Source organism: Hemiscyllium ocellatum, chromosome 19 (assembly GCF_020745735.1).
Source record: "Hemiscyllium ocellatum isolate sHemOce1 chromosome 19, sHemOce1.pat.X.cur, whole genome shotgun sequence".
Taxonomy (NCBI): Eukaryota; Metazoa; Chordata; class Chondrichthyes; order Orectolobiformes; family Hemiscylliidae; genus Hemiscyllium; species Hemiscyllium ocellatum.
The window spans coordinates 70397658-70413388 of NC_083419.1; the positions used below are offsets into that span (position 1 = coordinate 70397658).

At 43.9% G+C, this 15731-nt stretch overlaps 1 protein-coding gene across 2 annotated transcripts in view; it reads left to right on the forward strand.

Annotated features, from left to right (window-relative positions):
- The window catches only part of kdm5a (lysine demethylase 5A), a 216135-nt gene that overhangs the window by 101556 nt on the left and 98848 nt on the right, over positions 1-15731 (forward strand). For both annotated transcript variants that reach the window (XM_060840034.1, XM_060840036.1), the window contains one exon: positions 2150-2344. In XM_060840034.1, coding sequence (XP_060696017.1) covers positions 2150-2344 — 195 coding nt within the window. The remainder of the gene's footprint in view (positions 1-2149; positions 2345-15731) is intronic.

The window sequence follows — 15731 nt, forward strand, 5'->3', positions numbered from 1 at the left end:
TGCAGAGAAGATTTACCAGGATGTTGCCTGGAATGGAGAATAGGTCGTACGAGGATAGGTTGTGTGTTCTCGGCCTTTTCTCGTTGGAACGGCGAAGGATGAGGGGTGACTTGATAGAGGTTTATAAGATGATCAGAGGAATAGATAGAGTAGACAGTCAGAAACTTTTTCCGTGGGTACAACAGAGTGTTACAAGGGGACATAAATTTAAGGTGAAGGGTGGAAGGTATAGGGGAGATGTCAGGGTTGGGTTCTTTACCCAGAGAGTGGTGTGGGCATGGAATGCGCTGCCCGTGGGAGTGGTAGAGTCCGAATCATTGGTGACCTTCAAGCGGCAATTGGATAGGTACATGGATGGGTGCTTAATCTAGGATAGATGTTCGGCACAACATCGTGGGCCGAAGGGCCTGTTCTGTGCTGTATTGTTCTATGTTCTATGTTCTAGTATGTCAGCCAGCATCCAAGGAGCAGGAGAATTGACATTTTGGCCATGAACCCTTCAGCAGGAATGAGGCTCATGGGCCGGGGAGCTGAGGTAAATGGGAGGGTGGGGGCTGAGGGGTGGGTGGGGGCGGGAGAAGGTAGCTGAGAACACAATAGGTAAATTAAGGTGGGGGAGAAAGTGATCGGGTGGAACAGATAGATGGGAAAGACAATGGACAGGTCAAGGTGACAGTGCAGAGTTGGAGGCTTGGGACTGGGATAAGGTGAGGCGAGGGAAATGGGGACACTGGTAAAATCAACATTAATCCTGTATGGTTGCAGGGTCCCAAGGTGGATGTTTAGAGGGTTAGAGTTTGGCAATGGAGGAGGCCGAGGTCCTTTTGGAGTGGGAGGGGGAGTTGTAGTTTGGGTGCAGGCTTTGCATTTCCTTTGGTGGCAGGGAAAGTTGCCAGAAGTGGGGTGAGGGCTTTTGAGGGCATGGATGTGACAATGATGTCCTGGAGAGAATGGTCTCTCCTGAACGTTGATAGGGGTTTCGAGGAAACGCCACCTTCCCCTGGCACTGCAGGAAATTCAAAACCTGCGCCCACACCACCCCCCTCATCTCTGTCCAAGGCTCCAAAGGATCCTTCCACATACAACAGAAATTTACCTGTACCTCCACAAATGTCATCTGTATCTATTGCACCCGATGTGGTCTCCTGTACATGGGGGAGGCAGGATGCCAACTTGTGGATCATTTCAGAGAAGATCTCTGGGACACCTGCACCAACCAACCCCACCTCCCCATGGCTGAACACTTCAACTCCCCCTCCCTCTCTTAATGTATAAGAAATATGCCTGTTAGTTTAATATATGTATCTGTGTCTTTGAATACAAAGCTATGTTGCAAGCAACAGTATCCATTTGATGTTTGAGGTTGAGTTCATTTTCCACCTAACATGACAGGCACACCTTTTATGAGAAGAGAATAATTTCACAAGCTAGTTAAAAATATTTTTGAATTTTCTTTTGGACATCAAGTGGGCGGCACGGTGGCACAGTGGTTAGCACTGCTGTCTCACAGCGCCTGAGACCCGGGTTCGTTTCCCGACTCAGGCGACTGACTGTGTGGAGTTTGCACGTTCTCCCCGTGTCTGTGTGGGTTTCCTTCGGGTGCTCCGGTTTCCTCCCACAGTCCAAAGATGTGCGGGTCAGGTGAATTGGCCATGCTAAATTGCCCGTAGTGGTAGGTAAGAGGTAAGTGTAGGGGTATGGGTGGGTTATGCTTCGGTGGGTCGGTGTGGACTTGTTGGGCCGAAGGGCCTGTTTCCACACTGTAAGTAATCTAATCACTTGTCAATTATTTTCAGTTCATCTTTTAAGTTCCATTCCGCAAGTGCGGTTCCTCACTGACCCTGCACCTCCCTCCTCGGCTCCCAGCGTAATGGTTCCACAGGATACAGGCTGATGTTTTTCAAAGTAAAAGAATAAAAGTGTCAATAATTAAGCAAATTGCTCTTTAAATACTGATCTGTAATTGCTGTCTCATTTTGTGGCATTTGGAATTGTGTGAATATCTTCAATATCTTAAGATTCAAAGATGGTTGCTGAACAGCACTGAAATGTGCATCCTTTTCAGGCTTCACTGGAAGCATGGTTACTGTTTTAGTAAATACTACTTTGTTGAAAAGCTGTTTTAATTCTTCTGTTTCATTGATTTCAGCTGCCTATTGGCCGTCAGTGTGTCAGTCATTACCGACGTTTGCACCGATATTGTGTGTTCTCGCATGAAGAACTAATCTGCAAAATGGCAGCTGATCCTGAGGGTTTGGACGTTGAGTTGGCTGCTGCTGTCTACAAGGAGATGGTGACCATGCTCGAGGAGGAAACGCAACTCCGAAATGCAGCCTTCGAAATGGTATGTAAGCATGTCGACTGAGAGTTGTGCAGGTCAGTTCAAATCATGCCAGCTGAAGAATTTAAATTCAATCAGAAAGAAAACATTCCTTGAATAAAATATCAGTGACTACTGCAATGTTGTAACCACATATCTGGATCACTGAATTTTGGGAAAGCAAATGTGCTGTCCTTATTCTCAGCCTGTCTCAGGAATGCAATTGACTCATATTTGCTGTATGAAGAAGCCGAGTTGTTATATCAAAAACCTCAACACAAGTAAGAACAAAGAAACTGATGGACTCCCTTGGCACAGATCAAAGTGTGCTCAGTTGACCCTACACAATGTTCCTTGCTGGCCATTTTGTGCAGTCAGAGGAGTATTTACCTTTTTCTCCAGATCCGAGAATGTCTCATTGCAGGTCAAACGGGGACAAGGCAGTCTAGTGCAGGTTACTACTACTGACTTAGCTGATGAAACAATGATCTTCTATCATGTACCAACAGTTGGATATCAATTATACAGGGCCTTAGTGAGGCCACACCTTGAGTATTACGTGCAGTTTTGGTCTCCTAGTCTGAGGAAGGACATTCTTGCTATTGAGGGAGCCCAGCGAAGGTTTACCAGACTGATTCCTGGGATGACAGGCCTGACATATGAAGAAAGACTGGACCGACTGGGCTTTTACTCACTCGAATTGAAAGAATGAGGGGGCATTTCATAGAAACATAGAATCCTGATTAGACTGACATGCTAAATGCAGGAAGAATGTTCCTGATGTTGAAGTCCAGAACTAGGAGGTCATGTCTAAGAATAAGGAATAAGATGTTTAGGACTGTGATAAGGAAGAATTTCTTCAGAGTGGTGAACCTGTGGAATTCTCTCCCACAGGAAGCTGTTGGGGCTAGTTTGTTATATACATTTAGGAGGGAGCTGGACGTGGCCCTTGTAGCTAAAGGGACCAAGGGATGGAGAGAAAGTGGGAGTGGGATACTGAAATTGTATAATCAATCATGATGTTGAATGGTCATGCAGACCCAAAGGGCTGAATGGCCTACTCCTGCACCTATTTTCTGTGTTTCAATGGATGAAGTGATGAGGATAATAAAAGTGCTCTGAATGAAGACTTGCAATGTCTATTTGACTATAATAAACCCTCCTGTAAGGATGTTGGTCTGATTCTGGTTCAGGTGCAGGTGTCTTGCCTTAGGTTGCACCTTCCCTAGAAATGGTTCCAGTTATCCAGGAATTTAAAGTACTCATTCCTGTACAAGCTCTTGAGCCATGCAGTAAACTGTTATATTCTCCTATTTCTGCACTGAGAGTAATCCCTTTGAGGTCTGAGAGTTAAAGAGCTATATAGCTTGGATACCAATCCTTTGGTCCAAATTGTCAGTGCTGACCAGATACCCAAAATAAATCTAGTTTCATTTGGTCATATCCCCCTCAACCCTTCCTTTTCAAATACACATCCAGATGCCTTTTAAATATTGTAATTGTACCAGCCTCCACTACTTCCTCTGGCAGCTCATTCCATACATGCATGACCCTCTGCATGAAAAAGTTGCCCCTTAGGTCCCTTTTAAATCTTTCCCATCTCACCTTAAGTGTATGTCCTCTAGTTTTGAACTATCCCACCCTAGGTAAAAGACTTTGTCTGTTCATCCTATCCATGCCCCTCATGACCTTATAAACCATTATAAACTCACCCCTCAGCTTCTGATGTTCCAGGGAAAGTAGCCCCAGCCTATTCAGCATTTCCCTATAGCTCAAACCCTCCAACTCTGGCATCATCTGTATAAATCTTTTGAGCCCTTTCAAGTTTCACAATGTCTTTCTATAGCAGAGAGACCAGAATTGAACGCAGTTTTCCAATAGTGGCCAAATGTCCTGTAAAGCAGCAGCAGCAAGTCCTCCCATTCTTCTATTCAATGCACTGACCAATAAAAGAAAGCATAACAAATGCAGCCTTCTTCATCCTATGTACCTGCAACTTCACTTTTAATGAACTGTGGACCTGCACTCCAAGGTATCGTTGTTCAGCTACACTTGCCAGGACCTCAGCATCAAGTGTATAAGTCCTGCCCTGATTTGCCTTTCCAAACTGCAGCGTTTCACATTTATCTAATCTGCCACTCCTCAGTCCATTGGTGCATCTGATCAAGATCCCATTGTACTTTGAGGTAACCTTCTTTGCTGTCCACTACACCTCCAATTTTGGTGTCATCTGTAAACTTACTTACCATACCTCCTACATTGTGTCTTAATCTACTGACTAGCTCCCTAAACTCCATGTGCAAAACCTCATCCCTCACTTTATCTGGCATTGCCATTAATGTCTTGTCACCTTTCCCTTCAGCCACTTGGTGACAACCTTGGCCCTTGGCAGTAGAGGGAACACACCATATTGGAATCACGATCTATTCCCATAACCAATGTATTGCCTATTATTATTGTTTTGCTTTCTTCTTCCTTCCTTCAATGGTCAAGTGACTTGTGGTTCCAAAAACATGCCTCTGTCTGCTCTCTCTCAGCACCAGCATTCGCATCAGCTTCCAAAATAGAAAACAGATTTATGAAACGGATCATGGGGGATTCCTGCACTATCTGCCTGTTCCTGTTTGACTACCATTCCCTTCATTCGTCCAGTCCCTTGAACTGTGGGGTGACCATCTGTCTAAACATGCTATCTACATAACTCAGGGTAAAAAATGAGGTCTGCAGATGCTGGAGATCACAGTTGAAAATGTGTTGCTGGTTAAAGCACAGCAGGTTAGGCAGCATCCAAGGAATAGGAAATTCGACGTTTCGGGCATAAGCCCTTCATCAGGAAGGCTTATGTCCGAAACGTCGAATTTCCTATTCCTTGGATGCTGCCTAACCTGCTGTGCTTTAACCAGCAACACATTTTCAACTCATCTACATAACTCAGCCTGGCAGGTGTGCCACAGTGTCTGAGAGTTCCAAAACCTGCAGTTGAGAGCATTTCCTGCACATGTAGTCACCTTGAAAAGCGGTAGGATCCTTGACATCCCACATATAACAAGTCACATAAGAACGAGGGGCAGGAGTAGGCCATCTGGCTCCTGGAGTCTGCTCCGCCACTCAACAAGATCATGGCTGATCTTTGCATGCTCTCAGCCCCACTTACCCACCCTCTCACCTTAACTCTTAATTCCTTCATTGTTCAAAAAAACTATCTTAACTTTAAAAACTGTTATTGAAGTAGCATCAACTACTTCACTGGGCAGGGAATTCTGTAGATTGGCAACCCTCTGGGTGAAGAAGTTCCTTCTCCATTCAGTCCTGAATCTGCTCCTCCTAACTTTGAGGCTATGTCCTCTTGTCCAAGTTTCACCTGCCAGTGGAAATATCCTCTCTACATCCATGTCATCTATTCCCTTCATAATTTTATATGCTTCTACAAGATTCCCCCTCATTCTTCTAAATTCCACTGAGTATAATCCCAGTCGACTCCGTGTCTCTCATAAGTCAACCCCCTCAACTGAATCAACCTAGTGAATCTCCTCTGTACCCCTTGGATTGAGAGTATATCCTTTCTCAAATAAAGAGACCAAAACTGCATGCAATACTTCAGGTGTGGTCTCACCACCCGGTAACATAACGTCCCTGCTTTTAAACTCCATTCCTTTAGCAATGAAAGACAAAAATTCCAGTTGCCTTTCTAATTACTTGTACCTGCAGACCAACTCTGTGATTCATGCACAAGGACATCCAGGTAGCAGCATGCTGCAACATTTTACATTTCAAGTAATAGTCCTTTTCACTGTTAGTCCTACCAAAATGGGTGACTTCACATTTATCAGCATTGTAGTCTACCTGCCAGATCTTTGCCCACTCATTTCAAATATCTGTGTTCATCTGCAAAGTTTCACAGTTCTCAATCCTTTGCTCTGCCACTCCAAACTTTGACACAGTACATGTTGTCCCCAACTCCAAATCATCGATATAAATTGTGAATGTTACATTTGGCTGCACTATAGTGGAAAAATGGATTGTACAAATCAACCAATTCCCACAGTTACCTTGAGTATACATCATCTAGATCTGCTTCCTGTTCAGATGCCACTTCATTCTCCTCGTTCCTGTTTCCATTGCATCTGTTCTGATGATGCCAACTTCGATAAGGGGCCTCTGACATGTCCACCACCTTCCTCTATTGAGGATTCCCCAGTACAGTAGTTGACAGGACCCTTGACTGGGTCTCAACCTTCTCCCACACTTCAGTCCTCACTTCTCTTCCCTCCCACAATATTGACAGTGCTCCCCCTTGTTTTCAACTACCATCGCCCAAACTAAATTAGTCCCACTTGACTGCTCCTGGCCCATATCACTCCAAACCATTCCTATTCACGTACTTATGGTGGTAGAGGGGCATAGAACATAGAGCACTATAGTGCAGTACAGGCCCTGTGAAACCAATCTATAGCTCATTTAGATTAGATTAGATTAGATTCCCTACAGTGTGGAAACAGGCCCTTCGGCCCAACAAGTCCACACCGACCCGCCGAAGCGCAACCCACCCATACCCCTACATATACCCCTTACCTAACAGTACGGGCAATTTAGCATGGCCAATTCACCTGACCTCCCACACAGACACTGGGAGAACGTGCAAACTCCACACAGTCAGTCGCCTGAGGCGGGAATTGAACCCAGGTCCCTGGCGCTGTGAGGCAGCAGTGCTAACCACCGTGCCGCCCATATTACCCCTGACTAATGCGCCTAACACTACGGGCAATTTAGCATGGCCAATTAACTTAATCTGCACATCTTTGGACTGTGGGAGGAAACCAGGGCACCCGGAGGAAGCCTTTCAGGCACGGGGAGAATGTGTAAACTCCACACACAGTTGCCCAAGGCTGGAATCGAACCTGGGACGTTGGTGCTCTGAGGTAGCAGTGCTAACCACTGAGTCACCACGCCACCCTATTTAACCTATATTGTTCCGGATGTAAGTTTGCTCGCTGAGCTGGAAGGTTTGTTTTCAGATGTTTCATCACTATGTACGAGGTAGCATCATCAGTGAGCTTTTTATTTGTGTTTAGGTTTCTTTGGGTTGTTGAGAGTTACAACCCAAGAAAACCTAAACCTATAAATACAAGTGGTACATAACACCAGTGCTTTACCGGAGGCTCACTGATGATAGCTTATAGTGACGAAGCGTTTGAAAGCAAACCTTCCTCCTCAGCAAACAAATTTACATCCAGAACCTAAACCTGAGCTACAAATCTTCATATGTTTATCCAATGACAATTTAAATTTTCTGACTGTTGGCGAGTCCACTACTGTTACACATAGGACATTTCACGCTCCTACTATTCTGAGTAAAGAAACTACTTCTGACACTTGTCCTATGTCTATCACCCTTCAATTTAAAGCTATGACCCTCGTGCTAGTCATCACTATCCAAGGAAAAAGGCTCCCACTGTCCTCCCTAACTAACCCTCTGATTATCTTGTATGTCTCAATTAATTTACCTTCCAATCTTCTTCTCCCTAAGGAAAATAACCCCAAGTCCCTCAACCTTTCCTCATAAGATCTTCCCTCCATAACCAGGCAACATACTTGTAAATCTCCTCTGAACCCTTTCTAAAGTTTCCATTTTCTATATTGTGATGACTAGAACGGTATACAATACTCCAAGTGTGGCAGCACCAGAGTTTTGTACAGCTGTAACATGACCTCGTGGCTATGAAACGCAATCCCTCTACCCATAAAAGCGAACACACCGTATGCTGCCTTAAAGACCCTATCAACGTGGGTGATAACTTTCAGGGACCTATGCACATGGACACCGAGATCTCTCTGTTCATCTAAACCATCACGAATCTTCCCTTAGCCCAGTACTATTTATTCCTGTTGCTCCATCCAAAATGAATCACCTCAAACATTTCCGCATTAAACTCCATTTGTCACCACTCAGTCCAGCTCTGCAGCTTATCTATCCCCCTCTGTAACCCATAATATCCTTCGTCACTATCCACAACTCTGCCGATGTTAGTGTTATCCACAAATTTACTAACCCATCCTTCTACACCCTCATCCAGGTCATTTATAAAAATGACAAACAGCAGTGGCCCAAAAACAGATCCTTGCAGTGCACCACTAGTGACTGAACTCCAGGATGAACATTTCCCATCATCACCACCCTCTGTCGTCTTTCAACTAGCCAATTTCTGATCCAAACCACCAAATCCCCCTCAATCCCATGTTTCTGTATTTTGTGCAATAGCCTACTGTGGGAAACCTTATCAAATTCCTTTACTGAATCCATATACACCACATTAACAGCTTTACCCTCATTTACCCGTACATCTCAAAAAATTAAATAAGGTTCGTGAGGCGCGACCTACCCTTCACAAAACTGTGTTGACTATCCCTAACCAACTTAATCTTTCCAGATGATTATAAATCCTATCTCTTGTAACCTTTTCCAATACTTTACCCACAATTGAAGTAAGGCTCACGGGTCTATAATTTCCAGGGTTGTCTCTACTTCCCTTCTTGAACAAGGGGACAACATTTGCTCTCCTCCAGTCTTCTGGCACTATTCCTATAAACAATGCAGACATGATCAAAGCCAAAGGCTCTGTAGTCTCCTCTCTGGCTTCCCAGGGAATCCGAGGATCAATCCCACATGGCCCAGGAAGATGATCTATTTTCACACTTTCCAGAATTGCTAACACCACCACCTTGTGCAGCTCAATCTTCTCTATTGTCATTGCCTGTATCTCAATATTCTGCTCAATAACATGGTCTTTTTCTTGTGTTAATACTGATGAAAAATATTCATTTTGCACCTCTTTTGGATTCCACGCACAACTTCCCACTACTGTCCTTGACTGGCCCTAATCTTACCCTAGTCATTCTTTTATTCCTGTTGTGTGTGTTGCTGGAAAAGCACATCAGGTCAGGCAGCATTCGGAGAGCAGGAAAATAGACGTTTTGGGCCAGAGCCTTCATCAGGAATCCGAATTTGTGCAATAGCCTATGTGGGGAACCCTTGCTGAAATCCATGTAAACATTAAATGTTTTATCCTCAGATGCTGCCTGACCTGCTGTGCTTTTCCAGCAACATACTCTCAACTCTGATCTTCAGCATCTGCAGACTTCACGCTCCTATTCTTTTATTGCTGACATACCCATGGAAAGTTTTTGAGTTTTCCTTGGTTTTTAGCTGCCAAAGGAGAAAGTGAGGACTGCAGATGCTGGAGATCAGAACTTAAAAATGTGTTACTGGAAAAGCGCAGCAGGTCAGGCAGCATCAAAGGAACAGGAGAATCGACGTTTCGGGCATAAGCCCTTCTTCAGGAATGAGGATGTGCCAAGCAGGCTAAACTAAAAGGTACCTTTTTTAGTTTAGCCTGCTTGGCACATCCTCATTCCTGAAGAAGGGCTTATGCCCGAAACGTCGATTCTCCTGTTCCTTTGCTGCCTGACCTCCTGCGCTTTTTCAGCAACACATTTTTAAGCTTTTACCTGTCAAAGACTACTTATGTCCACTCTTCGCTGCTCTTAGCTCTCTCTTTAGGTCCTTCCTAGTAACTTGTAACTCTCAAGTGCCCTAACTGAGCTGTAATGTTTCATCCAAACATAAGCTTCCTCCTTCCTCTTGACAAGGGATTCAACTTATTTAGTAAACTACAGTTCCCTAGCTCAATCACTTCCTGCCTGCCTGACGGGTACATACCTATCAAGGACAGGCAGTAGGAGTTCCTTGAACAAGCTCCACTTGTCAGTTGTGCCCACCCTGGCAGTTTCCTTCCCCATCCTATGCATCTTAAATCTTGCCTATTCACATCATAATCACCTCTTCCCCCAGCTATATCTCTTGCCCTGCTGTATATACCTATCCATTTCTGTCGCTAAAGTAAGTGTAACCGAATTATGGTCACTATCACCAAAGTGCTCACCTACTTCCAAATCTGACATCTGGCCTGGTTCATTTCCTGGTACTAAATCCAATGTGACCTCGCCTCTGTCAACGTACTGTCAGAAAACCCTCCTGCGCACATTGGGAAAAAAACTGCTGCATCCAAAGTTCTTGAATGATAGCGTTTCTAATCAATATTTGGAAATTTAAAGTCTCCCCTAACAACTACCCTGCTACTTTCGCTCCTATCCAAAATCATCTTTGTAATCCTACCCTCAACATCTCTGGACCCATTCAGTGATGTATTAAAAAAAACTCCTGTTTCTAACTTCAGCCCAACTTCAGCTCAGTAGATGCATCCTTAAATGTCCTTTCTGCCACTATAATACTGTCCTTGACTAACAATGCCACACCTCCCCCTCTTTTTACACCTTCCCTGATCTTACTGAAGCATCTAAACCCCAGAGTCTGCAACAACCATTCCTGTCCCTGTTCTATCCATGTCTCCCAAATGGCCACAGCATCGAAGTCCCAGGTACCAACCCATGTGCAAGTTCACCCATCTTATTCTGAATGCTCCTGGTGTTGAAGTAGACACACTTCAAACCACCCTCCTGCCTGCAGGTAATTTCGTGCGACTTTTGAAACCTCATTGACGACCTCGCTACACTCCATCTTTTCACACTGGAGCTGCAATTCAGGTTCTTGTACTCCTGTTGAATTAGTTTAAACCCTCACAAACAACATTAGCAAATTTCACCCACAGGATATTGCTGCCCCTGTGGTTTGGGTGTAGACCTCCTGTTTCTCAAGGTCTCACCTACCTGAGGAGTTCTGGGGAATGAGCCCCAATTATCCAGGTATCCAAAACCCACCCTCCCTGCACCATCCCTTCTGCACCATCCTTGTAGCCAGGTGTTCACCTCTTCTCTCTCCCTGCTCCTCATCTTGATAACACGTGGCATGGTTAACAGACCAGAGATAAAAACTTTGTTTGTTCTGAATCTAAGCTTTCAGCCTAGCTCCTTGAATTTCTGCCTTACTTTCTAATCCCTTTTCCTACCTGTGTCCATGGTGCCCGTGTGGACCATAACTTGGGGCTGCTCTCCCTCTCCCCATGGATCCTGAAAACATGATCTGAGACATCTCTGACCCTGGCTTTGGGAAAATTGTTAGATTCGTGGCATCCATTTTGTCACATATTAAAAGCCTGGAAACCATTTTGAATCTTACCTTAGGGCCTGCTTGCTAATACCTGATAAACAAATTCTTCTCTTTACATGGAGCTATTCTTCTCTATTGTATACTAACACCTGCTTATCAGCTACTAACTGACGCTGTCCAGACGTTTTATAACTGAAGCTAATGACTTGGCAAGATGCCTAGCTTGCTTGTTGTCTTGCAATTAACAGTTTATTAATTGTTAATTGATTTTATCCTACATAATTTTAAACTCTCTATCTTATTGAGCGACAGGATTTGGGAGGTCATTTGCAGCTGTACAGGACATTGGTTAGGCCACTATTGGAATATTGCATGCAATTCTGGTCTTCTCCCTATCGAAAGGATGTTGTGAAACTTAAAGGGTTCAGAAAAGAACGACAAGGAATTTGCCAGTGTTGGAGGATTTGAGCTACAACAGAAGTTGAATAGGCTATGGCTGTTTTCCCTGGAACGTCGGAGACTGAGGGGTGCCCCGCAGAGGGTGAGCAAGTGGTGGAGGCCAGTACAATTGTAACATTTAAAAGGCATCTGGATGGGTATGTGAATAGGAAGGGTTTGGAGAGATGTGGGCCAGGTGCTGGCAGGTGGGACTAAATTGGATTGGGATATCTGGTTGGCATGGACAAGTTGGACGGAAGGGTCTGCTTCCATGCTGTACCATCTCCATGACTCTGACTAATGGCCATTCAATCGAGCTGGTTGCTTTGTGTCTCCCTGTGAGCTCACAAATAAATGAGTCAATACTCAAGCCTTGTGTGATGTGGTATTTCTAAATTGGACTGCTACAAGTGAGTCACCCACTGCATAGTTTACTACTTTCTCCAACACTAGCACCTCGGAGGCAACATGCCAACTGCAAGTCTCTCTCATTCCCACAATATCTCCGATCTGTCCCCCTAACTATAAAGTCCCCAATGCCTGATGCAATTCTGAGCAAAATGGATAGACTCTGTGCCAGACACCTGTACCCTATAGCTTGCCCTTGGTAAGTAGCTCCCCCCCACCACCACCACCATCACCACCAAATCCAAAACGGTACAGTTTTTATATAGGGGAGCGGCCACCGGGAATCCTTGCACTGACCTGTTTCCTACCCCTTCTAACAGTCACCCAACTATCTTCATTTCTAAGAGTAACCATCTCTCTGTAGCTTTTATCTATAACTGTCTTTGCCTCCCAAATGATCCTAAGTTCATCCAGTTCCAACTCCAGTACCCTAACTAGGGCATCAAGGAATTAATTCAGACACTGCAACTTGTTGCTGTTGAGATATTAGATATTCTATTTGTGGAAACTCTGGAAGCATAGGGCTATATTTTCTTCAAAGAAAACGTTACTTTTGACAACGTTGCTGGAGTCGTTTGAAGTAGTCAGTGTATTTGAATTTCTAAAAGATGCTTGATCAAGTAATTCACATCAGATATATCAGCGAATTTCTAGCTCCTGCAGAAAAAGCCACAGTTGTAACATGGATGCAAAATTGGCTATTGATGGAAAATAAACTGCCGTGTAGTAGTTGATGGATGTATTTCAAAATGGTGGAAGTTTGTCATACAGGTCCTCGGGTCACTATCAGACCCTTTTCCTTATTTGGCATTTTGACAACCCAATCTTTATGCATGGGTTTGTGGATGATATGAAATTTTGAACTGAGGAGGATTGTTTAGAACTTCAGAAGGAGATGCTTGGACGAGTGGCTGATCAGGTTAATGCAGTGGAATGTGAAGTAGTTTACTATGGTATAAAGAACGTGGAGAGACAAAAAAAAGGCACAAATCTGAAGGGAGTGCAGGAGTGGAGGGATGTGGGTGTATAAATTGGTGCTTTATTAATAGAAAAATAAAATACCAGAGAAATTAGGTTACGTTGAACTTGTCTCCTACATTAGTTAGTGTGTCCAATTTCAAGCTTGCACTTTACAGGATGTGGAGGCCTTAAAGCTTTTTGAGAAGGGATGAGCTGTTTTAATTGTATGCATAGATTGAAGAAGTTATTCAGAGGAATAGTGGTCTTCAAAATCATCTGTCTGGACAGAGTAGATCAGGAGGAACTCACCACACTCGCTAATGATCAAAAATAGAATGGAACAGATTTAAAAGAACCGTCAAAAGAATCTAAAGTGACATGAAAATTTAGTCACAAAATATGTGGAAATGATCTGTAATGCCTTACTGTAGTCAGAGCCTTCAGAATAAAATGGCAACAGTGTTGCAGTGTCATGAGGCGAAGACAATAAAGTGAGCATTTCAGTGACCATTCAGAGGGCTGGTGCTGGAATGATAAGCTGCATGTCTGTCTTTTGTATTGTAAAATTCTGAAGAGCTGTGAGATAGCACAATTGAGTAGGCTTTCCATCTTTTGATGGTTGAGTGTTGACTGTGTCTGTAAGTGGCCAGACTGGATTTGTCCAGGTGTTCTTGGACCAGACATACAGTACCTGACAATTTTCCATATGGCTGGTTTTCGAGCCCTCAGGACCTCGATTTTTAAAAAAATTTTTTTTCATTAGTTTTATCAGTTTTGGTTTGGAACTGGGCACAGAGTTAAAGATTACTTTGGACTGTGGATGACAATTTGTCAGAAGGAAGAGACGAAACAAGGTTTTGTTTATTTTTGAGGACTAGACGTTACTGATCAAAAGGTTTTGCAGATGCTTTATTACTGTGGAAGAGCATTATGTTCAAACAGATGGCAGATGTGGGTTATAAACAAGCTTAGAACCTGGGAATTAGAATTCGGCCTATTGAATCCATGCCTACCCTCCAAAGAGCATTCCACCTATCCCTGTAACCCTATAATTCCCATGCTTAATCCACTTGACCTATACAACCCTGGACGCTATGGGCAATTTAGCATGGCCAGTCCACCAATTTGTAAATCTCTGGCCTGTGGGAGGAAACCCATGCAGAGGTGGGGAGAACGTGCAAACCCCACACAGACAGTTTCCCGAGAGTGCAATCAAATCCAGGTCCCTTGCACTGAGAGGCAGCAATTAAACAACCGTGACCCATCTGGCAGAATTCGTATCTCACCAAGAAATGTGCAACTGAATACAACAAAGACATTAGAGCCTGACAACATTCAATTGTGATACGGATGAACTCCAGAAGTAGCTGTGAATTGAGCCATGATTTATATGCTACCCTAGAATTGGATCTTGTAAATCTGGAAACCGACTTTATGCTTGAGCAGATGGCAGATGTTGACTGGTAACTTGGACCTCTTGGAAGAAACAGTTAGTCTGTCAGGGAGTGGTCTGAGTTGGGTTTTAGACTGTCCTTTCTGTCAGAAGGAATCTGGCTGTTGATGCTACAGCATGAAGATTTGAAAGCTGTATGCCTAATTTCCCATTAGAAGTTCTTTGAAGCTCAGGGAATAGGAAACTGGGTAGTAAATATTATTTTAAAAAACCCAGAGAACTGTGGATACTGGAAATGAGAAACAAACACGCAGTAGGTCTGGCAGCATCTTTGGAAAGAAAGCAGATAACTGGTTCTGAGGAAGGGTCACTGGACTTGAAACGTTAACTCAACTTTCTTTCCATACATGCTGCCAGACCTGCTGAATTTTTCCAGCAATTTTTGTTTATAAGTATTACTGTCTTTATCTGAGTGAACTATAAAGGTGACCCTGATTGATATCTTCAGCAAATTGACTAAATCATGTGTTGTTGGTGAAACAATGCACTATAAAAATCACTTGAGTAATAGAATAGAATCCTTAGTGTGGAAACAGGCTGTTCGGCCCAACAAGTCCGCACTGATCAAAAAGTATCTCTCTCAGACCCATTTCCCCTGCCGTATTACTCTACATTTAACCCAGACTAAACTAATGCACGTAACCTACACATCCCTGAACACAACGGGCAATTTAGCATAGCCAATTCACCTACCCTGCTCATCTTTGGACAGTGGGAAGAAACCAGAGCACTCTGAGGAAACCCATGCAGACACCAGGAGAATGTACAAACTCCACACAGACAGTCACCCAAGGCAGGAATCTAACCTGGGTCCCTGGTGCTGTGAGGCAAGAGTGAGCCACTATGCTGCCCCACAATGCCAGTCAATTTTTTTCTCTATTTATCCCATAATTGTTTGTTTGTCATTATGTCTCTTAAGTGAATGGGGCTGAAAGCAAAAGGGATTTGAGCTGACCGCACAAGTCAGTTCGATTACTTGGCTTAATTTGTGTTTGTTGAATGTGTGGTGCTGGAAAAGTGCAGCAAGTCAGGCAGCATCCGAGGAGTAGGAGAGTCTTAACATTATTAAAATACAAATTGGTGGTCTG